This window comes from Plutella xylostella, chromosome 7 (assembly GCF_932276165.1).
Source record: "Plutella xylostella chromosome 7, ilPluXylo3.1, whole genome shotgun sequence".
In the NCBI taxonomy this organism is placed as follows: domain Eukaryota; kingdom Metazoa; phylum Arthropoda; class Insecta; order Lepidoptera; family Plutellidae; genus Plutella; species Plutella xylostella.
The window spans coordinates 9,115,387-9,142,306 of record NC_063987.1 but is presented as its reverse complement, the minus strand read 5'-3'; the positions used below and the strand labels follow the sequence as shown (position 1 = coordinate 9,142,306).

Sequence of the window (26,920 nt, the reverse complement as noted above, 5' to 3'; positions counted from 1 at the left end):
TATTTGTTATATATTACTTATTACCCAGTTCTAAATGGGGAATTTGTATTTATTTAAATAATAGTTGTAAGGAGTAACAGACACAAAAAATATTAAGCAAGTACCTTTACATCCAAAAATAGGGAAAGGAAATGAAGAGAAACCTGACCCCTCTCAGTAGCACAGTCAATCCTGACAGTGGTCAGGTCTCTCTGTCCCATACTGTACTGTGTATGGTGAACAAAGTCGAGTAAGATAAATAAGTTAAGTTAATAATGAATTTAATAAAATATAATAATATGTAATTATTGTACATGACGTGAATATGCAGATAACTGTGATCTAAAATGGGCCCCGAAAGCCTATAAAGTTTTTTTTACTAAGTAATTTAATATATTTTGTGACACAAAGTTTTATTTTAAGATAAGCACTGTACTCACTTTTAATAAATTTAATTATCGTCTGCGATTTTATAATAGAGACATTTTATAAATTATATTACGGTTTTACTTCCCTATTATGTTTTCATTTTTGTAAAGCTGAAATATCGAGACCTAGAAATTACCTTCTAGGTGACTAACAGTGATAACTACAATATTCCCACATACAATATACATATGAGAGAGAAGGATAAACAAACAAACTTTAACATTTATCATATTGGATTATGCATTGATAAAGCACTATCGAAACGTTATCTATATAAAACTAAATCACCGTCAATATTTTATTGCATTCATCAAACCTTTTGACGACACATCAAATTTAATGAAAAAGTATTTTAATTAATTAGGTATCTAAGAGCTGATTTTTCAATGGCCAGATAAATGTTATCTGAGGAATAAAATTGTGGCTGTCACTGTCTAATACACACATTCAGATGCGACAACATCAGAATTAGTCCTCAGAAAACTTTTATCTGACTATTGAAAAATCAGCCCTATGTAATAAAGTATCTAATAAAACTACAAACTTTAAGTAGTATCTAATAGATAGGTATACAGCATAGGTGCTTTATAAGAGATAGATTGTCCATAGTAATAGAAATAATAAATTGATCGATATAGTTAGGATAAAATTAATCATAAGTGGATTAAATGCAGATAATTTTGTCAATTAGCTCAGTGTGCTATCTAAATTCATTGCGTGAGGTGGAAATGGACTGATAAAGGAAATAAAAAAAACATGTTGTCGCTAAAAGGAGATACAGGTAAGTTTGTAACAAATTATATATTTTTTGCTTAACTCAATGCTAATAAATACTGGCTCCCAATGAATCACAATAAAAGAAAAGCTGTAAGAGTCGTGAGTAATTCTGACTTCGTCTTCTTGTTATCGTGTCGGTGACAAACACAACACCTAGACTAGGATTTGTCACAATGATGAAAGGATTGGCCAGAATAGCGTCAGTTATTAACTAGTGATACGTCCATCGAACTCGGCTCCTTTCGTACTACCCGAAATTCAGACTTGAACTAACTACCTACTTACTTACACAGTTACAATAAGTAGTATTGCGTTATATTGTAAATGGTTATTTGTGTAAATTGTTTTTTAAGTCAATAAAGTAGTATTCTATTCTATTCTATTCTATTCTATTCTATGAGACGAAGCAGGTATCTTTTTACTCTAACCAATTTTAACATCTCTCTCTCTCTCTCTCTCTCTCTCTCTCTCTATCACTACTTCTCTAACACCTTGCAGCCTGGCAGAAGCTCCGGTCCCTCATCAGCTGGCTACTCCCGCTGCCTCGCTTCGACCTGTTCCTGCAGGGTACCCTTCTGATCCTCACTCTTTATGATGGGTTCGCGTATCTGCTGCTGAAGAGGAGTGCTGCCGCTGGGGAGGTCAGCGGGAATGTTGAGGGTAAGGCTAAATGGTTGGCTTTAGTATTCATAAGGTAGGGTAACTGCCATAGCAATCTAGTAAATCCTCAAAGTTCATTCATTTTGATATAAGTATATCAAGGAAATAAAACCTCTGTTGCCATCCTATCGTTGCTTTGGGCCATAAAACGTATTTATTTTCTACCCACGAGGAATTATTTATCCCAAATCATCAATAGTGCCTAATTTAAGATACACACACAAGTACACATCTCATATATGTATATTTTTTTATTTAATTCCTAACTCGGATGAGGACGAAGCGTTTTCTTGGAAGCGTTAGATGCACATCAGTAGACGATCATGACCTGGGTAACCTCTTCATCCTCTTCAGACCTAGTCTACATCGGCGCGGGCTGCTGCGAGCTGCTCCTAGCGCCGGTGCTGGCGTGGTGGGGCCGCCGCCGCCGCCCCGCCGCGCTGGCGGGCTGGCTCCTAGCCGCTGCCGTCTCAGGGCTCCTGGTACTCGGCTTCGAGCAGCCGGAGGTGGAGGCTGCTGGTGTGCGTGAGTTTATGGTCTTGATCATCGAAGTAGAAATAAAAGCGGAAGAAATCTCGCTAACTAAAAACTGAAGCACCCTAAGTAAGCCGACGAAGAGCCCGACAAACACACATTCACATTCACATTCAAAGTAAGTCAGTTCGCCGCCGCGCGCCAATCCCGTCGCACCTACGCACCCACACCCTCTCATATCGCCGCCATTGTTGTGCCTCAGTGTTTAGTAAGCGAGATTCCTTCCTCCTTTTTTTCTACTTCGATGCGTGATCGTATCGTATGAATCGCACTGCTGGTCTACATCGGCGCAGGCTGCGAGCTTCTCCTAGCGCTGGTGCTGGCGTGGTGGGGCCGCCGCCGCCGCCCCGCCGCGCTGGCTGGCTGGCTGCTAGCCGCCGCCGTCTCAGGGCTCCTGGTACTCAGCTTTGAGCAGCCGGAGGTGGAGGCTGCTGGTGTGCGTGAGTTTTTGGGCTTGGTTCTATTGTTTAATAGTTCAAAATAGAGAAGAAGTTAATAATATAAGCTAAAAGTAATAAATTTGATAAGGATAATGGTGCCATGAGAATATAATTATGCATAGTTACTCAGTATTTGTTGGTTGTTCTGAATATTTAAAAACAAGTATACAAGTAATTAAATAATATACTGCAGCATATGGCCTACCTCTAAGGGAGGGTTTTTACGTACTACGTACCTCCTTAGCCTTAGCTCCTTAGCGCAAAATGGAACACGAATGGTATGATGCGGCCGGCCTGAGAGACAACAGAAACTGGTCAGTTTAACCTGATTATCTTATCTTCTCTTGTCCCCAATTCCAGAGCTCTGCGGCGCACCCCCGCTGCCCTCACCCCCGCAGCAACCAGGCTCCTCCATCCGAGGCTCCCTGGTCATCATCACCGTGCTGCTCTGCACCCTCGCCAGGGTCAGCGTGTTCGCGCACGGAGTCACGTATCTGGATGATCACCATCCGACTAATGCTGCTTATTATTATGGTAAGTGCCTAGTACCTAATGCTAGCTTCATTGAAAGCAAAAAAAACCTTAGGTATTCGTGTAGCAGTACAATTTTCTACCTTGTCAAACCAACAAACTGTCAATACAAAGAATGAATAGGTGTCCATAATATAACTACGTATGAAGCATCCCTTTCATCAATAAATGGATGAGCGACGTTGGCTTTTATCCAGAGCACTCTGCCTCTATAATAATCGAGCCGTAACGTAGAGTTCTCTCTCTTATCTCTGAGTATATACCTGTGACTACACTTAAATATACTTACCATTATCAACACCCTTTATCACCAATTCCATTTCCAACTGCCTTACAAACTCTTCCCCAGGTATCCTAGTCTCAATCCGCGTATCCACCCTCATCAACGCGCGCTCCTGGTTCGCGGCGCACGCGCAGGGCCCGGACTGGTGGAAGGGGCAGCTCTCCCTGGCGATGCTGACCCTGATGTTCGGAGTGCTGTTCCTGCTGTTCCCGAGGAGGATGCCGGGCTGGGCTGTGGAGGAGACTGTGGAGGATAAGTCTAGTGGTAGGTATTAATTGAAGGGTGAGTCTGTACAAATTGTACTCCTGGTGACAGCAAAAACCAAAGATTATAGCATCACTATCACTACGACCGATGATGGACTACTTGTACTCATTCAACCGACGCAAGATTTCACTCCCATCTTCGCTTTCATCTAGGGCGACAATTTTACTGTATGCATACCTAGGTGTTTCCTATGTGCAGTAGTTTATCTGATATTGAAATTACACCCTTTTTTCAACTAGTTATCTCAATCTTCACCTAAACATCCAGGTCTCCGGAGCACTCTGGCTCGTCTGCTGCGCTCCCCCGTGTTCGTGGTGCAGACGCTGGGGCTGGCGACGCTCAACGCCGGCCTGTGGGGGTTCGTGTTCCAGGAGGAGGTGTTTGCTAGGGTAAGGCATTTTAGCTTCTAATACATAAGTGTAGGGAATATTAAAGAAAAAGGGACGACCTGATGGTCTAATGTAGGTTTATCTTAATCGATCGAGTAAAAATCTACGCTATTTTGTAGGTATGAAGCGGAGCTAGAGCAGTGGGTACCGCTACAAATTCGCGTTTACTCGATGCTACTCGACCAGAATCAGAATAAATACTCGCATTTCATACATTAAAAGCTGTTTATAGGAACTTAAGTAAATGATAAGGCCATTGTCCGGGATAGTTGGAAGACCCAGGGAGGGAGCCCTTTGACCGGCAGTGGGAACTACGGGGTTAATCACTTACGCTTTCAACGACACGGCCAGGGTCCCGATCGCTAAAGACGCGTATGAAACAGTACCTACGTCATTCGGGAAGCCTCCTAGCACCCCACCCCACTAACACAGTAGGTAATGATAACCTTGTCTCTGCACAGGCCCGTTACCACATCGCGGAGGCGCCGGGCTGGTCGGACGGGCGCACGTCGCGGCTCGTCAGCAACACGCTCCGGACCTTTGTCGTCGTGTTCTTTGTTGCGGTAAGTGCTTCGTAACCTTCTTTGTGAAATATCTGTAGGTATACCTACATGGAATGGGTGGAATGGTAGCAGGGATATGGTAAGTGAACACAGGATGTCACTACTCACTAGCAATCTGCAATAAAATACAGGACGGAAACAGAAATGAGGCAGGAATGCTAGGGGTGAATTTCCCGCGGCCAAAAATTGCGTGGCATCAATGAAATCGGTACTAAAAAACCAAGTTATAATTTTCTAATATTTTTTTCCGGTTAAGTGAAATAGTTATCTATGTGTAGCACTAAATATTTTATTAATAGGATTAATGGATATTTTTAAAAAAAATATTAAACCCCCAAATCTTTCATTGCCGTGTCTGTCCCCACGTTACCACGTTTTGTATTATTCTCCATTGATGAAAAAATATTGAGTATTGATAGTTAAACTTAGTTTCATTTGATACATTAATAGTTAAAGTAATGTCACGGAATACATTTATTGAAATATATAAAGAATATAACGAACGGTAAGTGAAAATTCATGTGTCCCAGAACTTCTGTTCATTGCCGTGTCCTAAACATGATCAAGGCTATTGTTTTACCTATGAACTTGGGTGCCCCCCTCAGTGCGCTAATCGTTTCTTACAAGTGTCGCCTAACTGCTCGACGTGGAAGGAGGTACATCGGTGCCCGCATTTTTGCGCTATAGTGAAAATCAGTAAAAATTTTGGGGACTGGACATTTTTTCTTTCATTGCCGTGGATAGATATAACTTCTATAAAATTAAGTTTGTCTTCTAGAGTAAGAATTCAAAAGAAAGCTTTTTGAAAATATTTACCTTATAAAGTGTTTATTTCTTCGAATAGTTAATACTTTTTTAGTTATTTATATTTAATGCCTTGATTTTCATCGCCATGCTTTCATTTCCGTGGCTTCCGTGGCCAATATTTGCTATGGCAATGAAAAAAAAGCCACGGCAATGAAAAAAATTTCATTGCCATGTCTTGTAAAATAATTTGTATTCATTGCCGTGGTTATGTTATTCATTTCCGTGGCCAGGTTATTCATTTCCGTGACTTATGTTTTCATCGCCGTGGTATGTATGATTAGGCAAAGTAACATATCTTTTACCTGTAATACAGGTAATACCGATCACTGACATTACCTACAGAACTAGTCAAATTACCTGTTTTTGCAGTGCGTTAAAACGGGTGCGTATCGCGATGTATAAAAACGAAATATATAATATTACATTAATAATAACAATTACAACATAATTATAATGAACGTTATGTATAAATAAGACCGAAGGTAGCTCAGTCGGGTAAGCGCCCGCTTCCCACTCCAATAATGCGGGTGCGAATTCCGGCGCTGACATGTACCAATGTATTCCTTTGAATTAAATACAATGTATACCATCGCTCTTACGGTGAAGGAAAACATCGTGAAGAACCCTGCATATCTACCTATAGATTTAGCACATCTAGATAATATGTGAACCCACCAACTCGCTGTGGACCAGCGTGGTGGGAAATGGTCCAAGCTTAGAAAGGCAGCAGCTTAGACCTTGGGGATATGCACATTGCACAAAGGTCCTATTCGAGAGAGCCAGGTGCAGGTACTTACACCTCCCACAGATAGTAGAATAGAATATAATAGAACATACATCTCTGCAGGAACTCATCTGGATGCTAAGTGGCCTTAATGCTGCTTGCAACGTGTAGACCTCCGTATGAACTTGGGCAAGACAAAAGTCATGTAGAATGTTCACATAAAACCGGAGCCGGTGATCGTTCGTGAGACAACTATCGAAGTTGTGCAATAATATGACTACCTGAGGCAGACTATTCGGCTAGGCAGAAGCAACTTCGACAAGGAGGCTGAATGAAAGGCGCATCCAACAGTCTTCAACCATTGCGCCCTGCCAGTTATGACATATGGTGCAGAGAGTTCTACCTTTTTTGGCCTAAGATTTATTTGCCTAATCTCGTATTACATAGTAACGTTTGGTCAAAGTCTCGTTTCGCCGAAAATTGTATGGCATAAATCTCGTTTAGTAAAAAGTTATTTCGCATAATCTTATTTAGCCTAATAACGGTATGGTCAAATCTCAAATAGCCTAACAATACTATGGCATAGCTTATAAAAACTACTAATATTCTTTTGGCTTTAACTTTGACGAAGCGTCTCCCTATATAGCGCAAACTGGTGCCTTGCATTAGGTATTTAATTTTCCGCTATGTGGGTAACGTTTCGCTGCGCTCCGCTTTGCTTTCGACGAACATGTGCACCTAACATGCTCCTCCTCGCTTTGCTCGTCGTCGCACCTACCTTTAGGTTTCGATCCCATGGGGTTTAATGGCGATTGTAATAATTATAATGGTAATTCACTTTCGATATTTTGATCATTCAATATCGTGATTTTCGGGATGTAGGAGAAAAATACCACAATTTGTACATTTAAAACATACTGAATATAGTATTTATTAAGATAATATTAGGAGAAACAAGATTATACCAATACGAACAATTTGAGCAAACGAGATTTAGATGTTTCAAGTTTGTGCCAAAAGAGTTTTAGACGAAACGAGTCTTATGCCACATAAGTCTTGGCAAAATGATGATTCTACCAAAAAACTTTAGACCTTACGAGTTATGCGAAATGAGTTTAGGATAATAAAGATTAGGCGAGATGAGGGGAACCCGGTACAGAGACCTGGACACTGATGGTGGGACTGGTCCACCGATTTAAAGTCACTCAGCGTGCTATGGAGAGAGCTATGCTTGGGGTTTCTCTAATGGATGGTATCAGAAAAGAAGTTATACGTCAGAGGACTAAGGTTACCAACATAGCTGTCAAAATATGCAAGTATAGGCAGGTAGCCGGTAGTGGCTGGGTTCGGAAGACCGAGGACCGAGTGTTGTGGTGCTTCTTGGGAGAGGCCTATGTCCAGCATTGGATGATTATAGGCTGATCATGACAACATGTACATTTCGTATTATTATACCAATTAAAATATACTATGATTTAGCATAAAGTTCATAAAATATTGTATCATATCACATAATGTGTGTTAAATTACACAACACCATCAAAACCTCTAGCACCACAACCTAAAGATAGGTGCGATGACGAGAAAAGCGAGGAGGAGCGGTTAAGTGCACATGTTCAGCAAAAGCGAAGCGGGGCTACATGGGGAGACGCTCTATGTTTAGGTTTTGGTGCAAGGAGTTTTGACTGAGTTATTATTATTAGCGCTATGTAGGGAGACGCTTAGCTGACCAACATGTGCACCTAACCGCACATGCCTATGTTTATATTTTGGTACTAGGTGTTTTGCCGGTGTTGTGTAATTCAGCACAGAGAATATATGCCATATTATAGTATATTTTATGAATTTTACATAAAATGAACAGTATACATATTGGGTATTATACCTTATAAAAATATAGATGTTATAGGTAAGGTTTATTATATGTTGTGAACGTTATTAGTGTGAAATGAAACATTTTGTTTTATACGTCGCAATACGGACCCCACAATGCTACTTAGAGAATTCCATACTATATTCTTATTTTTTTATACATACTGTCGTTCTTTCTTTCGTTCCAATATCTATCCAAATATTTCTGCCATACATGCCTGTCTAAGTTTGCGTTTCCCTCACAGTCTTTTTTAAAAATTGCAGTGGATTGATTCTTTCATTTCCATTTATACAGTTCTTTCATTGCCGTGGAAGTTTGTTTCATTGCCGTGGGCCTTTGTTTCATTGCCGTGGACGCTTGTTTCATTGCCGTGAACGCATGTTTCATCGCCGTGGCACGAAATTTTTAATCATCCGTATCTTGTTAAGATTTTAACTTATCTGCTACCCATTTAGTAAGAACACTAACATTAACAAAAACTTTAATAAAAGCGTTTTTCTAATATAAAAAACCTTAAGATAAAAAAGTCCACGGAAATGAAGATTTTTTAGGACTTGTTGAAATCCACCCCTAGCTATAATCTCCGTTGCCAATGCTGGCTACGGGAAAACTGTATATAGCCAGTCAATATTTTTAGATCACGGATCAATCCTATACTGATAATAGTCTTGTGTAATATTTAGCTCCAAAACTTATCTATCAATTTAGCTACAAACGATGTAAACACAAGACCAACCTTATTCCTCCCTTCAGATATTCCGCATGCGTTTTTCCGGTCGCTTCCCGGACGGTATCAAGGCGACCACCGCGTCCAAGGTGGCTGCGGTGTTAGCTCTACTCACTGCGGCTCTGTTCACCGTCATAGCCGTCCTGGACTGTGAGACCTCGGCCGTGGCTGGCCTGGAAACGGAGTATGAACAGCCTGAGTGCAGCCAGCAGTGCGAGTGAGTGAATAGCCGCGTATACACCCTGTCGCATGCCTCGCCGAGGCGTGCATCGCGAGGCGAGGCGTCACTGATCCTAACTAATATTATAAATGCGAAAGTAACTGTGTCTGTCTGTCTATCTGTTACTCTTTCGCGCCAAAAGTACCGAACGGATTTCAATGAAATTTGGTGTACATACGGTCTAGACCCTGGGAAAGAACATAGGCTACTTTTTATCCCGGTATTCCCACGGGAAAACTTTTTAAGGCGAAGCGATGCGCGCGGGAACAGCTAGTAGCTTATAAGAAGAAAAATACACAAATAATAAGTAAACAGGTTGAGGCCGGAAGATGAATAATGACTATCGAGGATAAATAACATTGTGTAGGTACCTAAAGTCAAAGTCAATTTTTTTTATTCATCGTATAAATAAAAATTCTCTGATGAACCACAATTTTTACAAACTACTCTCCGTTCGGATAACGGAGTTAGTTGGGGTTTCCTAGAGGCTTTTGTAAAGCACCTTCACACGCTTTATGACAATGATGATGTGGTTCTGTTCCAGGTGTGACTCGGGCCGGTACGGCTTCGCGCCGGTGTGTGACGTCAGCACTCAGACCACGTACTTCTCCCCGTGCCACGCCGGCTGCAGCCAAGCGGAAGACCTGAATGGGTTCTTGTGAGTGTCCTCCGCACGTAGGTTTTATTATTTTTAACCGACTTCAAAAAAAGGAGGAAGTTCTCAATTCGTCGGGATATTTTTTTTAGCTTCAAGAAGTTGATGTTGCCATTGACTTGACAATAAGAAGAAGATACAAGTTAATTCCAAGTTGATCTAATTAGTTAAAGCATACAGTAAAATTCATAGGTAAATACACATGTTTCTTAATTCGATATTGTGATGCTCAGTTTGCAGTATATAAGTACCTAACTTATGTACCTACCTACCTACCTACCTACCTATAGGTACATTAGCAGATCTCAAAAATAAGGGTCGAAGTGTCGATCGTATACAAGATAATATATGAAGACAGAGTATTGTGGCGATCCTTGGCTGCTATATCCAGCAGTGAATCATTACATACTAATGAATCTAATGGTGATGAAGCTGATTTCCTCATCTACCCCCAGACTGCTATCATCCTGCGCGTGCGGCGGCGGGCGCGCGGTGCGCGGCGCGTGCTCCCTGCGCGCCTGCGCGACCAGCTGGGCGCTCTACCAGATACTGTATGTCAATGCTGTGGCTCTAGCTGGTACGTTTGCAGTTATAATGGAGCATTTTGGTCACTTTTAACTGAAGTAGGTACCTACCTAATCAAAGATTCCTATTCCTGTATACCAGTGGCAGTGGCCTCCCATCCCGCATCGCCCATCCCACATTTCCTTCCAACAGCTAGTAGTAGGTAAGTTTACTAAGACACGAAGCGTCTCCTGTTCTAGCGACATTTCTCCTCATCAGATTCCTGCTTCTCAGCCAGCTTTTATCAAAGTCAAAGTCAAATGCTTTTATTCATCTTATAAATATTTTTAAAAAACTAATGAACTTTTTTATGTACAACCTACTTTCCATCGCACTAGGTAATAAGATCCCTCTTCGTCACGCTACTGGTACCTCCTCAAATCTCTTATCACCCTATCACTAAACCCAGACATTTCTCTTCTCCCAGCGGCCTCCCTCCTAATGCAAGGGCTAGCGACGCTCCGCGCGGTGCGACACAGCGACAAGGCGGCGGCGGTCGGCTTGTCGCTCGGCGTCGTCGGGTTTGTGACGCAGGCGCCTGCGCATGTGCTGTATATGGGGATTAGTGGTGAGTTGTGTGGGTTGTTGTATGTTGATCTGAAAGCCTAACACGGGGCGCAAGATACGCACGTCATGATGTGACAAAAGTTTTCCGTCGCACTCGCTCTCGAAGACGCGCGATGTGAGTGAGCGCGACGGAAATCTTTGGTCACGTCTTGGAGTGCGCGCCTTGAGCCCCGTGCTAGGCCTTCTGTAGTAGCTTAGCACACGATATCCAAATTTAAACCAAGTGTATTGGATTACAAACAGACTCAAAAGCCTCCTAACGTAACGTAAAAATACTTGGGTGCCAAGCCGGTAAACCTGACAGCTTTTAAATGTTGCATCATCTGAGAAGTCGGTCTGCGGCGGTTTGTGCTGCGACGTAGGGAGGCTAAGAGTTGATAGGCATGGCCTAGTGATTCTATCCTGACCCCAGCCTTCTTACTTCTCTCGATAATCGAGTAGTAGTAATGTCTATCTAAGTACAATGTTCTCCATCCCTTCAGCCAGCCAGTGCCTCTACTCCTCGGCCCCCTGCCTGCTGCACTCACAGGCACTCCCGGCGTACCTGGCAGCCTCCACGGCAGCCCTGGCGGCGCTGTCAGCGGGGCTGTGTGTGGGAGCGTGGGTGCTGCGACGGAGGGAGGCTAAGAGTTGACGGGGGAGCTTGAAGCGCATCTATTCTGATACCAGGCTGCTATTGAAGCGAATACGCGATACGAGTAGTAATAATAGCTATGTATACTTACAGCCAGTTTCAATAACTCTATCTACCAATGACTGGTAGTTACTTTCATACGATTTTGACAGGTAACTTTGTAACTTTGTGTCAAAATAGTATGAAACTACCAGTCATCGGTAGATAGTTATTGAATCTGGCAGTTAGTAAGTACCTCATTTTATCGTTTGCAAAAACGAAAAAAAAAAATCTCCTGCTATTGTATAAGTTCCTGGTAAGAGCACTGACTTATTTATAGACCATAGTACTTACATAATAAACTATTTATGTAAAGCGATTGATGGATACCTAATGAAAGTAATTAATTAATAAGGTAAGACAATATTTTATAATCTCTTTAACTTAATATGATCAAAATAAAACCATTAAAATTGAGCTAACAACTTTTATTTTTTAAATAAAAAACCTTTCCACTTAATGGCACTTAAAAAATCACTGCTTTAAAATCTTATTACAAATTCAAAACTATTCTTAATCTAATTCTTAGACCTATCCTATTATTCCATAATAAATAACATAAAATGTATAAAAATATAGAAAATAATGACCTTTTCATTGTAATTTCACATAAAATGTAGTATAAATAATTGCATAATTATTATATATGTTACTGTAAAAGCCCGAACAACGGTAAATCCTAAGATTTACGCGTAAAACCTAAGATTTACCAACTCTTAATGGTAAAAGCCCGAAAGATTTTGCGATTCGCACTTTTACCACTATTCACTTGGTAAATCTTAGGATTTACATTAAGGCACGGTAAATGTTGAAGAAGCCAGGTTATAACTTATAACCTCCGTAGTCGAACAAAGCGTCCGTAGTCGAGCGGGCTTCAGTGATCGTAACTGATCACTGAGGTTTAGCAACAACCAGCATGGTCAGCCATTGGATGGGTGACCGATTTCAAGTGGTTCTTTTCTGGATGCTTTCGTGCTTCGGACGGCACGTTAAGCCGTGGGTCCCGGTTGCTGCTTCGGCAGCAGTCGTTAAGCCTAGTCAGAGGCCTTCGGGCGGCTTGAAAACGTCTGACAGTCGGGTTGCCCACTTACCCGACAACTCGCTCAGCACAAGCTTGCTTGTGTTTTGGTCCACCAACCCGCACTAGGCCAGCGTGGTGGACTAGATCGAAACCCTTCCTTCATTGGAAGGAGACCCGTGCCCCAGCAGTGGGGACGTAATGAGTCGTGATGATGATGATAACTTATAACCAGGGGCGTATTTAAAGATTGCGCGCCCTGGGCTCCTGTAGTTTTCCGCCCCATCAACATAGAGAAAAAATTACGCCCATCAAAAAATTAAAAAAAAAATACAAAAAAAAGATTTTTTTTTTCTTTGTACAAAACTCGTAACAAACTTGTATATTAAGTGCCTACATCATAGTACTTAATCAATTTTATTAGTTAAATCAGCTTCAATGTTCAATATGATCCGGACGGAGATAGAGATAGGTATTTAGTTAGTTAGGTAGGTTTTTTGGTGTGCAATAAAGAATATTTGAATTTTATTGTATTGTATAAAACTGAACTAAAAGATAAAATTTTACAAATTCAAAGTATTCGCCTTAAGCTTAGTCTAACTAGTCAAAGATGCCGCCTCGTATCGTTCCTGGCTCGAAAGTGCCCAACAAGCCAGCCGCATTACCGCGCTGTATCGCCAACGAAATGCGCTGAACCAGGAACGACCCAGAGCGAGCATCATGACCTTTTTCCTTCAGGCGCTTGCCAAGCTCTCTGATGAAGCATAAAGCCTCTGTTCCCCAGGAACCTGCTGCTTCGACAGCTGTAAGAGGCTTTCAAATTAGAATACTTTAAATGTTTTGCCCCTGCAGCTGTCTCGGCAGCAGCTCCTCCAGCACGAATTGTGTTGCCGAGATGAGCGGCGGCATAGGTACTTACACATGTAGCGTCCCAAACCAGACATTGGCCCCTCTTCCAAGGAATTAGTGTGAGGCCATCAGGGCGCTTCTCGTCGGTCCGAAAAAAAACCAGGAGGTTCAAGGACGCACGGGATATTAGCTGACACCAAAGCTCTGCGTATTATATCGTTGAGGGCACTATGACGGGGCAACCTCCCGGCACACCTCGTGCAGCTGAGAGCATGGTGGCCGTCGTTGTATTGTACTGTAGGTACTATATAGTGTATATAGTTCCAAGACATACACCTCGAACGCTCTGCGCCACGTTAACCGGAAAAATGAATCCTATTCCGACTTCTGTTCCACTACTTCGCCGCCCCAGAGCCTGCCTATAGCAGTCAGCGTAGAGTACCTACCTAGGCTAGGCTAGGCTAGGCCTACATGGGATGGGGCAAATGTGCAAACGCACGTCGCATCCCATAACACGGACCGGCCCCTCTCCCACGGAATCAAAGTGAGACCGTCCGGGCGCTTCCCGTCACTACGGCATAAACCGCTGGAACGCCAGCCCTGACGAGAGCTCTACGGACGATGTCATTAATTGCTTGATGCCGGGAGAGCCTCCCCGCGCTGCGAACACAATGGAGGCCATGCCGGCCTAGCTTATCCACCGTCACTCCACTGTGGCTCACAAATCGCAGCCCAGGCGCAGCGCCACCGCCACGCGCAGATAATCGTCATCCAGCAACGTCCCATTTGCGGCGATGGCAATACAAACACCCGGCTCCGGCTGCGACACCGCGCCTCCGCGCCTGTAGTCTGTGCCAGAAGCGCATATACCGTGACCCGTCACATCTCCTCATCCCAATCCCGTTGGCGCTTTTCATTTTCATTCATTCATTTCATTTCATTTTCGGCACCCCTCTGGCAACACAGGTGCACCCAAAAGGGTAAAATGTGCCTCGTCCAGTTGCATAAAAGGTGGTGATAGATTTGTATAGATAATGATATCATCCTTACAAAAAAAAAACTGGATGGACGAGTACATTTTAGAACGTTTAAAAATAAACTTGTGCAGGGCGACTGAGTAAGGCAAAAAAAAATCTTTAGATTTCCATCAAAAAAATACCGAGGCGGAAAAAAATTAAACTATTCCACCGGTTCAGAAAAGAACAAAGGCCGCCTTTCATACTTCAAATCAATTTGCTTAAGACATGAAATTAACATGTGGAAATATGGCTCAGGGCAGTTCTAGGTTTACGTCCTAAAATATTGTTCTGTACTTTTTAAATCCTCCAACGAAAACCCCAAGGGCGGCCTGCCGGCCGCCCCTGGGCCGCCCTTCGCCGCCTGCCGCCCCGGGCTGTAGCCCTTTTAGCCCTAGGGTAAATACGCCCCTGCTTATAACTAACCGAACTTAAGAAATATTTATTATTGCAGTCTACTTTACTCGACGTCAACAATAATAATACGTGAAAATTATTTTACTTCCGGTTTCCGTGTTTAAATTATCGTTCAGTGAATGAGTTATGTTTTTGAGAAGACATTTTAATAGTTTTAATTTTAACTATTTAAGAAATAATTTAGAGGTGGATAATAATTACAAAATGAAAAAATATATGATTATTACACATTGTTAAAATAATTATGTTGATTTAAAGGTTTTAAAATGACTGTTCATAAAAAATAATATAAATTCTGAAAGAAAATAATTTAAGTTTTTGATTGAAATAAATGAATAGGTAATAATTAATCTTTGTTTTATTCCCAAAACCAACTTTTACTAGGTGTCAGTGGTAAAACCTAGCATTTACCAAATTCTAATGGTAAAGGCCCGAAAAAAATGACCCATTTTCACAAATCCTTACATTTACCAACTCATGTTGGTAAATCCTAAGATTTACTGGTAAATCCTAGGATTTACCGTTGTTCGGGCTTTTACAGTAACATATATATAATATATTTTTGTTTTAAAATAAATTATAAAATAATCTTTGTATGTATCTTATAAGATAATTTCAGGCTAAGTTCATGTTCATACCAATTTACATATTACAACATTGTTCTAGATTGGAACATAGTTTTATAAATTATTTATTCTTCCAAATAGCTACAATAAGACTCAGTAAACTGTGATGTGCAAAATTTCCACTCAAAGCACCTATAGCTATCTCATTTCCGTGTAAGTTAATTAAGTAATTTGACTATCCATTGCTGCTTTAATGCGAAATTCATCTTATAATTCAGTGCTTATCCATCAATGTAAATTTTCTTTCGCGTTTGTGCCGTTTTTTTTCCATTGCACTGACAACTGTTATGTATGGAGTTCCATCTAATGGTCCAAGATGCGTAGGTTCCCTGACACGATCTTGTTCTCTAGAACGGCGCCTGAAGGGATGTCTATTCTGTCTCCGTGGTTGGCTATGATGATCACGGTACCCTGGAAAAGAGTGAAAAAATATTTTAAAAACTGATTTTATATATGTCTTTTAGGGGTTTACATGTGGTAAGTAATTAAGATGTTATCATTACGAACCAAGACGTCCACTACTGGCTATAGGAAGAAGTTGGCGTATGACGTTGCTTACTCTTGAGTAAATAAATGACATTATCGGAATAGCCATTAGGTATACTTCTATGGAATCGCCTTATTCTTCAATGGCGAAATCGGGCCTCAGTGTCTTCAGAATTCATCATTCCGCTATCACTTCAAATAAGTACTTATTTAACTAAATAATATACCAAACAACGAACCTTCAAAGAAACCCCTCTTCCAAACGTGACATCTCCAGACACCGTCAAGTGATCCAACTCGATGAGATCAGGAATAGTCGCGAATCTATTCAGAAACTCCTTCACTTTCGCGAAATGATTGTCACCCAACTTCACTAGGGGTGTACTGGGAAACATCCTCTGTTCGGACATCACTAGTGACCCATGAGACAGGCTGTACAAGTTGGACATCACTAGCAACAGATCCGATGTCTTTTTCACGGGCAAGAATCTGCTTCGCGGCACATTCACTCCTATACCTCCCTCAAAACACTTCATAGCCGCTCCCACAGCTGTTTCTAACTGAATTACATTCAAACCGTCCGACAAATGCTTGTTGTTGACAATTATCTCCATATTCAGAGAGCCTTGGTTGACAACTCGTTGAATCGCATCCAGTTTGGCCCACAAATTGTTTGTGTTGAAGAACTTAAACTGACTGACTGACTTAAAGTCATCCACATGTTCTTTCGGGACCTGGGCTATTTCCAGCAATCTTAGCTTGTCTTCGTACTGGATTAGAGTCCCTCCTTTGACATCAGCCCTAGTCTTATCTGTGACTTCCATGACGAATTCTGAGACAGGTTTCTTGAGGTCAGGGTTGAGGAGAAGGCTCATGATGTTGAGGTCGACGGTGGCCCCGAGGTTGTCGATGTTGCTGATGAAGCAGTAAGTCCGCCCTTCTTTGATGAATTTGTCTAGAAGGCCGGAGTTGGTGAAGGATTCGTAGAAGTCTCCGTGGCCAGGGGGGTACCAACTGGGGGAAAAAATTACGGGTTCATTTATGAAAATACTCATATTATCAAAAAGTTCCAAACACTACAGGTTTGGTAGAAAAAGAGTGGAAAGTTAGGTGTGTACTGTGTACCTGGCTGCGGAAGCTACAGGAGTTGGACTTATTTAAATTCGTATTTTGTTGCTTTTATTTGAAAATTCATTCGTCCGTTTCGGCATTCAATAAAGATTTAGGATTGATCTTTTACTATCACATTTACTTTCATTCAAGCCGGCACGTGTGTCGCTATCTATAACAACCTCTTATTAAACTCTTCATAAAATCAATGTTTATCTTCGTTCCCATTCAATAACATTATCATTAAACTAACCGACACTAGTGCGTTTAGTTTGCTTTAAACTGTTTGTACGATTATGTACCAGATTTATGTATGTTTTTACAAACCTACCCATGTGTATGTGATGACGATATTTAGAAGAAGTAAATAAGGAAAATGAATTAAGTATTTAATCAATGCACTTAGATTTAAGCGGATATGTATTTACGTTCATGTATATTTAAAATACATCGACGACCGAATGGCGTAGTGGTTAGTGACCTTGACTACTGAGCCGATGGTCCCGGGTTCGATTCCCGGCTGGGGCAGATATTTGTTTAAACACAGATATTTGTTCTCGGGTCTTGGATGTGCCCGTAAAATGGCAATAGGCCCGCCCCCTATTACATTGGGACTAACATAACACTCTGGCGAAAAGTGGGTGCAGCAATGCACCTCTGCCTACCCCGCAAGGGAGTACATTAGTACAAGGCGTGAGTGCGTGTGTGTGTGTGTTTTAAAATAGGAAAGATATATAATTAGAACAATGTTTTTCATTATTTGTTTTATTTTCTGTTTGTTACGGCGCTACGCTACAAGGCAAGTTATTCGTAGAATCAATTTATCTATGACATCGGTACCTACAGCAGTACGGGTTTTGATAAGTTATCGTCATCATTCAACACTTATCATCGTGAGTATAAATATTGAAAATTTTAGGAACACGATAGATTTCAATCGGTTACCTAATAATCTAAGATATAAAATAAACACCTAATAACACAAAATTGTTATGAAATATTTATCATGAACGATAAAATGAACGAATGGAAATAAGGACTCCCTGTTAATCCTCGGATGGCAGGACTGTTTTAAAGATTTACGATTAGGTACACTATGGAACGAACGATTGAACTAACGATTGAATGAATGGATAGTACTCACGCCTCAATATCATCCATGACAATAGCGTCCTTAGCCACCGGCAATAAAGACTCTCTATTAGGTAATCCTATGATGGCAAACTGACCGAAGTTATTGAATCAAACATCTGAACGAACGATTGAACGAAAGGTAACAACATAGGTACTCACGCCTCAATATCATCCATAACATTAGCGTCCTTGGCCACCGGCAGTAAAGACTCCCTGTTAATCCTGGGATGACATGACTGGTTGAAGGTGTGAATCTCCAGCTTGAGGCCCTTGTACTTGCGAATGATCTTCTGGGTGTCTTCATCAGTGTTGAACGAGTTCATGAGGACTAGCGGCACGTTGCATTTGTAGGTCTTGTTGAGGTGCTGCAAATCGAGTTTAAATTTACGTTAGTTAATCATCACGACCCATCACGTCCCCACTGCTGGGGCGCGCGGGTATCCTTTCTATTAAGGAAGAGTTTATGCCTAGCTTTTGCTAATTGAATTGATCAATAATATTTTTCACGAAGATGTTAGCCTAAGTGTGAAGTCATGGTGAAACTCGAGTATTTTCAGTTCATTCATCAATCACTGCAACTTATCGTCATCCATCTTATAATTGTAACAGAACACTAATCTTATCACATCAACGGCTACCGAATACTTACTTAATAGGAGACTCCTTGTATTTGATAACCTACCGTGGCTAAAGAAATTAATATGTATTTTGTATTTGTAATAAAAAAAAAAACTCCTCACCTCAATCTGCTGCACAGTCAAATCCAAGAACGTCAGTTCATTTCGCACTTGGATCACGGACTTCGGCCCCTTACACCCCATGGAGGTGCCCAGTCCTCCGTTGAGCTTCACCACGACGAGTTTATCCAGCATGTGGTGGACATTATCAGTGGTCGGGGTGGGGAGGGTGGCGTAGTCAATGACCGCGCCCTCGGGTAAGCGCTGGATCTTGTCCCAGTCCACTGATGGACCCTCTGTGGGATGAGATTGGTTGTTAGGTTTCATGTGATGGAAGGTTAAAGTTTAGCAGTGACAGATGGATAATCAGCTCATTCATTTAAAATGTTAACACGAGGCTGCGAATCAATGGCTTGTTTTGATAATTATACGTTACACAAATTAAACAATTCATATTTTAATACGAATGATATTCAGACATCATTCACCACATCAACCGATGAGAAACAGCCTATTGTGGGTCTCAAAACAATAGTAAAGGGTAAGTAAACCCCAGTAAACTAGAGAATCAAAGCTGTGATCTGTCCTCTACACCATCTATGTAGGTATACAATGTTAGCACGCAACATAAAATAAGTATTTTCTTTCTTTCATACACTCAACAACAACATAATCAACTTCTTTGACCGTTTGTCGACGACACGATAAAAAGAGTAGAACAACAACTTACGCTCAGCCAAGAACCGGGCAAACAGATTCTTGAACCCGCGATACTCCTTCTCCACGAGTGGCCGCCTGGTGTCGGGCACCCCGGACACCAGCTTCTCCAGTTCCACCTCGAGCCGGGCGAGGGCATCCCGCTTGGTGGCTTCTTTGAAGTCGCGGGAGCCCGAGGGGGCGCGCTGGTGGCTGCGGATCTGAGGGTTAGAGGGGGATGGTTTTGAGGGGAAATTTGGAGTAGGTACCTAAGGGCCTTACGATACCACGTCACGGCGTACAACTTACTCGCTGCCTCCCATTGAATGCTTGCGAGTGGGAAGACGTTTTGAGGACGCGACGTCGTATCGTTTTTATGTGTAGGCGCCCTAATAAAACGCGGTTTACAGGATAAGAATAGGTATGGCCTAATCCGCTAGATACAATATAAATAACTGTCGAAAATGTACCTTTGTATAAACATAATATTCATGAATATAGGTACTATTTGTTTTTTAGTCTATTATTTAACTTCAGTGTTTGTTTACAAACATGCAATGTTATTGTCCAAGTTTAACAGGAAACCGTCCTATTACTGCTGTTTACCGACAACACTGGCATTGACCTTCAGTCAGCTATGTTTGACTCAGTATTGATCAAAGTTTAACTGATGATGGTGGTACAACATAGTTAATTTAATATCTACTAACAGTCATACATGTTGTAAAAAAAGTCTTTGTAGCCGAAAGAAGCTTATTCAGAGGGTTCATTCTGAACAACTGTTTTTCTACGACTATTGGAAAATTCATTAAGCTTTAATTTTTACAACACCCTTAAGGCTGTTATGTAAGTAGTGGTGTCGGAAAGCATTATTAAAAGATGAGTTATAATTTCGTGACGGTGCTAAACGAAACAGTTAATTATACCTACGAGTAGGTTTATGTGGTTTATTCTGATGCGATGCGTAGCTTCAGATTAGCAATGATTAATTTAAATAATAGGTATGAGATATACACATAAATAACAAAGTAACTCACCCAGTGTTTAACGAAATAGTCACCTCCTGACGGCATTATTACAATAGCTAGATATGTTTACACGAAAAGCACTATATTTACCAAAATAAATAAGGTATCTACATATAACACTTGATTTATGAGTTACTACGCTAGATATTTCAACAAAAAGGCTATTAAATAATCGATAAATACACGAAAACTAATGGTTTAACTTGCAGACAAGTTTTATGCGAGGTGCGAGTGTGTTGACTGAACGAATGAATCGTGACGGAAAATAAAATAATTATCGAGTTACCTACCTGCCGGCCTTATAAAAATGAATAGGTCGTATGAAGCTGCCCATTGATTTGTTTTCAATATATAATGTCATCGTATGAGCCAGTCAGTGTAGTGACTTTAGGGTCAAACTATTTGCGCTTGGATAGGGGTATAAATATATTTATTGTCGATTATACTTGTAATAATAAACTGCTAAAATTAAAGACCTATAAATTACAGACGGTCGAATCTTGTAGTGGTAAGTGAGCCTGACTGCTATGCCGAAGGTCCCGGGTTCGATTCCCGGCTGGGGCAGATATTTGTTGAAAGACAGATATTTTTTTGTACTCGGGTCTCGGGTGTTGTTGATATTTATATTTAGTATGTATACAATGTATCTACATATTTGTGTAGATATATCAACTGTCCGCCATCCGTAACACAGGTTCTGCCTAGCTTGGGGTCGGATGGCCGTATGTGAGGTGTCCCCATATATTTATTTTATTTTAATAATTATGATGATGAATATGATGATACAAGTAGTAGTATAGTCGGATGGCATTGTCTTGACAAGTTTGGAGTGCATCGTCGATGACTGACCTCGTATACCAATTAGTAGTGTACATCGGGGATAATAGTGTTGAGACATTTTTCATAACTTCGTTGATAACCGTATGTTGTGTTTGGCCGGCCAAATGTTCATCATATCGGCCAAAAATCGTCGAATGGACATAACCTGCCTAGACCTAGATATTTTCGTCTAAATCTATTTACTTTTTAAAGTCAGAAGAAACTGAGTAAAACCATTAATTTGAGCCGCAGTTTGTAGGAAAATTGCCGGAAAATCTGTCTGAATGTGGCGCTTAATTCAATAGGTATGCTTTAATTTATGACAAAGTGTACTTATAGAGGTACTATATCTAGTAAGCAGTAGCTATGTGCTGATTATGAAACCAACCGTCCAATATTCTTGACCGATAAGATACAAGACAAACACAGGCATATACCTACTTTTTGTGTATGTATACCTAATAGGTTTTAATACACGCGCTACACTTGTTGATTGGAATAAATTGACCGTCTCTGCGACACAGCTCGCCTATTCAATTCTACGTATTGTTTATGTGTTTTAAACTCGAAAAAAATGCCGACATACCTACCTATAATGTTTGAAGTCTGAAATAAGAAAATACCTGTCACGTGAGTACAAATGTGCTGCGAAAAGTGGGTGACTGGCTTGTGAGGTTGCGAGCCACCTTTGACTACCCCTTCGGGGATTACAGTCGTAGTCGTGAGTGCATATACATATACAAATTAGAACATTTTCATGGATCTTTAATCCCGTTGCAAGATCTGAACATTGTGATCAAATTCTGACACTAATAATCAAGATTGATCGATAATATAGACACACCTATCCACCTATCTATTGAATTCACATGTACCGATTACGATAAAAACAAGAATATTTTATTCTTTGCGGGGGTGTAGTGTAGTTATGTTGTTACGTAGTTAGTTGAACCTTTGTTTTATATCTCTAAGTTCTAAATTCCCTTACTAAGCTTGGAACATTTCCCACCACGCTGGTCTACTGCTTGTCCAGAATCCATAGGATAGCCTAGGTAAATCTACAGGTGAAGTTTCATAACTATTCACGAAGTCACAGCCGGGATTAGAACCCGCTTCTCTATTTATAAGAAGCGGGTGCCTTCTTAATTTTTTACTAATATTTTTGAATAAATATTGTACTATGGAACATATTACTTATTGTACTTATCTCTTTGATATTAAATAACATTGACCTATGAACCACAGTTTTTATATAAAAAATAGCGGCATTTTTGTCTACTGTATTATTTTCATCCAATGTGCAAGGACAATATTGTGTAATAATGACGATAGATAAATAAATTGCGATTATTCGTGTCCACTACGAAAACAATTAAAAACATTAAAATCTCAGTAACTATGAACTAAGTATTAAAATTTATGTAAAACAAAAACACGCTTTACCTTACTTAGCATATCCATTACAACGACCGGTTATTCACAACACTTTACCAAAGAAACTTAAAAAAAAATCACTAATTACGTGATAACAGGAGACAAAAAAAGCAATTTTTACACGACAACCCTAGCCGGTTCATTAAACGGCTAAAACTGAACCGCCATTGGCGCCTTCTATAGTTTATATCGTCTGTTTGCTGTGATAGCTTATCACATACTAGATTAAAATTATTGAGAAGCATAACAGTATCGTACAAAACTCACATAATAACATATTACTACTAGCTGTTCCCGCGAGATTCGCTTCGCATTAAAAAGTTTTCCCGTGGGAATTCCGGGATTCCTTTCCAAGGTCTAGACCATATGTATACCAAATTTCATTCAAATCCGCTCAGTAGCTTTGGCGTGAAAGAGTAACAGACAGACACAGTTACTTTCGCATTTATAATATAGTTAGGAAGGATTACTATGCATACCGCGTACCTAATTATCACTGATGGATACTGTATATGCCATGTTATTAATCGTTTTTACTTGTATATAAGTAAAGTTATTAGTTTGCGTTGCGTTGTTCAGCTAGCCTTGGCTACTATGTGATCAATGGCGACTCCTCACTTCAATTTGTCGAGTCATGTCCTCAAGGTGACCTGGCAAACGTCACATGAGATGCTAAATCTAGATGGGTTTTTTTCTAGATTTATTGCATACTAGCTGTTCCCGCGAGCTTCGCTTCGTCTTAAAAAGTTTTCCCGTGGGAATTCCGGGATAAAAAGCAGCCTATGTTCTTTCTCAGTGTCTAGAACAATATGTATCCCAAATTTCATTCAAATCCGTTCAGTAGTTTTGGCGTGAAAGAGTAACAGACAGACAGACACAGTTACTTTCTCATTTAAAATATTAAAGTTAGGATTATTGATGTTTTCTGAGTCGTCATGCATATATACAGTTTTAGGGTGCTTTTCTGACAGAGATGTGCAAAGCAGCAATGCTGAAATCTGTTTCTATCAGTGCTATGCTATGTGCACTAATGAATATGATTGGTGCACACAAACATACAGGCCTAAGTTCAATGGTGGACGCACAATGGTCTTGCGCCTTAAGGCCTGGGTCTCCTATTTACGCCGCAGCCGCAGGTCGCGTCTAGCGTCACGCCGTAGGCCGCGTCACGATGCTCACTATAGAAATGTACTGATGCGGTCTCCCTCACACGCCGACGTTGGCGCGTAGACGTAGTGAGCATCGTGACGCGGCCTACGGCATTGACACTTGACGCGACCTACGGAGTAAATAGGAGACCCGGGCCTAACTCCTCCTGCTACCGTACCACCACCGACCCATAGCAGTGTCGCTCGCCTGTCAAACATGTGACAGACCCATACAAGTTACGTCAGATTTAGAAGGTGAGCGACGCTGCCTATGGGTGGTGGTAACCCCACTGTTCACAGTTTCATCACAACTATATCTACCTATTACAAAAGCCGGATTTAACTTAACCACAGGATTCGGACCCGGTCCCTAATAGTTCATTCAAATGACCATGGGGTCATTTACATCCATTGGGGTATTAAGTAATAAAAATCGATACTCTCTTATAGGACACTGCAGTGTGGCTGTTATCAATAGTTTATCATCCATACACGACCGGACAACAAGTGATAAACACAGAAACACTATGTGTCCGAAAAATAAGTAGGTACATGCGTGCCAATCAAGAGTGAAGGTACAGCTTCAAGTTTGTAGAAACTATATGTACTTCTATTTTTATCTATTCAGATTTTTTATAAGTGATTAAAGTTTTTTAATGAATAATTTTTATGCATGAAAAACCTACTGAGACCAGTTAACAACTGTAAAGATGTAGCAATTTCATATTTTAACTGGAATTATTTGACTATAAGTATACCTAGTAGGTACCAACTTTAGCATACTGTATTGTGAAGCTGATAAAAGGAGAATGGTTGACCCGTGGCCTGCGCTCAACAGACTATTATTTGGGGGTTTCGGTTTGTTTATAAAATATATTTATGCATGAAAGATGTACTTTTTTACAATATAATAGTTACTAAGACATGTCTTTGACTTGTACACAAGTATTTTATTACAATTTATTCAGCTTTTATACTAAGACTTGCAGGAAGTCCTTTATAATCATTGCAAGCCTTGCACAGAAAACTAGTCAGTTATTATTTTACCCCATTTATCCCAAATATATTTTAAGTGATAGATAGTTTAAAAATATGCTGTTAAAAGTTTATTTTTCTCGATTTGCAAATGTAGGTTGGATAACCTACATTTTTTATATGATATAATGATGAGGAAAACCTGTAATGACATAATATATCTTATTTTTTATGATTTTCTGTAGAGAAGTAGTTTCAATAACAAGAATAGCTAGTCATGCTTACAGAAAATCCTGTATCATTATGACATTTGCAAGCCTCTAGTAAACTGTAACTTCTATGAATTTGGTGGTAGATTGATATCTAATAAGTGGAAATAATTATAAGTACTTACCTAACACTGAGTTGCATGAAGGAACTTTAAACTTTACTGCAGTCAATCTTAAATTGATTGATCAAATCATATCATATCTAGGCAGTACATCCTTATTTATAGATTCTTAGATTTAAGGTTTACTTTAGTTTAATGTTGCTTCATGCAACTCTGCATAAATATGTTAGATACAAAAGCTATGGCTCTACTTCTACAAAAGGCTATATTGCAAATATAGGTAACACCCAACTTTATTTCTAATCAGAATATTGGTTATAAATAAAATATACTTAATTGTAATTCTTAGAATTGATAAAACTTCAAAACATTATCAGATGTTACTTCACAAATAAAATTAGTAGGTATTAAACATGAACATTATTAGTTTTCTAGTGATTGACTATGAATAAGCTTACCGCTGGCTTCAGACGCTCATTTTCAGGCTGAAAATACAATATTACATTCAGGAAAGCATAGGAAGAGTGTGGAAGCTAGTGAGAGGAGCGAAGATAGCTAAACACACATTCTTGCGGGTTACAATAATAATTAGTGTAGCGGGAACAATCAAACCGGTGTCTTTTTACAATAGAAGTAGCAGGATAGTGTTTGTGCAATGCAGATTACGTTTAGCTGTTGTTTTATTTATTCCTATAGTGCCTACACATTTAATATTGCAGGCATCACGGGGTGAAACTGAGTGTTTACTACTGTTTCTGTTTACTCATCCAATTCATGATTTGGAAGAAGTTATTTTGTTATGTCATGCCAATTTATTTAAGTACATCCAGCCAAAAAGGCCCTTAAAAGGATTTTAAGCATATCCTTAATTGGTCCTTGTATTGTATTTATAAGTACAAAGTTTCTAACAACATACTCAATGAATGTGAAGTACGATCAATTACAGAAAGTACTTAATAATCCACTAAATATCATAAGTGTAACCCAGATAGGTACCCAATTATTCTGATAGCCAATGACCAGAAAGGTCATGCAAGGTCACAGTAGATAAAGACTCGTGGATAACTTGATAATACCTAAAACGTAAATAAACTATTAAACTACAGATAATGAGCGACGGTACCTTCTTATCAGTGTCGCCGATATCTGCCATTGTGTATTCAGTAGTTCTCTAGCCGCCCACGGAGAAATACACTAAAATATTGGTGTTTTTCACTAGAAAATCTTAAATTACAGGAAATTATGCCGAAACCCGAAAAAGGACATTGACATGACAATGACATTTGACAATCATATGATCGCATTGTCAGTTTGACATATTTGACTTAAAAACATTTTTTTGCAAAAATTAAACGCTGAGGCGTGTTGCGTAGGAAATTAAAACCATATTGTACGAACAATAGATGGCGCTGAACATGAAATATTATTTATTTCATAACACTGCTCGTCCGCTTCCTCTTCGTAATAGTATCGAATATTACAAGTCAACGATTG

General features: G+C 40.2%; 2 protein-coding genes across 5 annotated transcripts; one reads left to right on the top strand and one right to left on the bottom strand.

Moving 5' to 3' along the window:
• The first annotated feature begins 1,001 nt into the window (after positions 1 to 1,001).
• On the top strand, positions 1,002 to 12,079 carry LOC105395151 (solute carrier organic anion transporter family member 2A1). The gene is made up of 14 exons (XM_048622304.1): positions 1,002 to 1,189; positions 1,684 to 1,845; positions 2,200 to 2,370; positions 2,673 to 2,819; positions 3,180 to 3,353; positions 3,700 to 3,901; positions 4,053 to 4,081; positions 4,168 to 4,289; positions 4,751 to 4,852; positions 9,010 to 9,200; positions 9,748 to 9,861; positions 10,314 to 10,435; positions 10,850 to 10,990; positions 11,472 to 12,079. Exons 1-14 carry the CDS (start codon positions 1,165 to 1,167, stop codon positions 11,621 to 11,623), a joined length of 1,854 nt encoding a protein of 617 aa, XP_048478261.1. The 5' UTR covers positions 1,002 to 1,164; the 3' UTR covers positions 11,624 to 12,079.
• Positions 12,080 to 15,587: 3,508 nt separating this feature from the next.
• Positions 15,588 to 26,703, bottom strand: LOC105386392 (UTP--glucose-1-phosphate uridylyltransferase). Of its 4 annotated transcripts, XM_038106755.2 has the most exons (7): positions 26,550 to 26,697; positions 25,885 to 25,911; positions 19,726 to 19,912; positions 19,059 to 19,291; positions 18,478 to 18,683; positions 16,314 to 17,088; positions 15,588 to 15,999 (listed from the first exon to the last, which is right to left on the bottom strand). In XM_038106755.2, exons 1-7 carry the CDS (start codon positions 26,577 to 26,579, stop codon positions 15,892 to 15,894), a joined length of 1,566 nt encoding a protein of 521 aa, XP_037962683.1. In that variant the 5' UTR covers positions 26,580 to 26,697; the 3' UTR covers positions 15,588 to 15,891. The 4 variants fall into 4 exon arrangements, with proteins under 4 accessions (XP_037962683.1, XP_037962685.1, XP_037962686.1 ...); XM_038106757.2 differs by lacking the exon at positions 25,885 to 25,911 and having other exon boundaries at positions 26,550 to 26,703; XM_038106758.2 differs by lacking the exons at positions 25,885 to 25,911; positions 26,550 to 26,697 and adding an exon at positions 22,982 to 23,184.
• Positions 26,704 to 26,920: the final 217 nt, after the last annotated feature.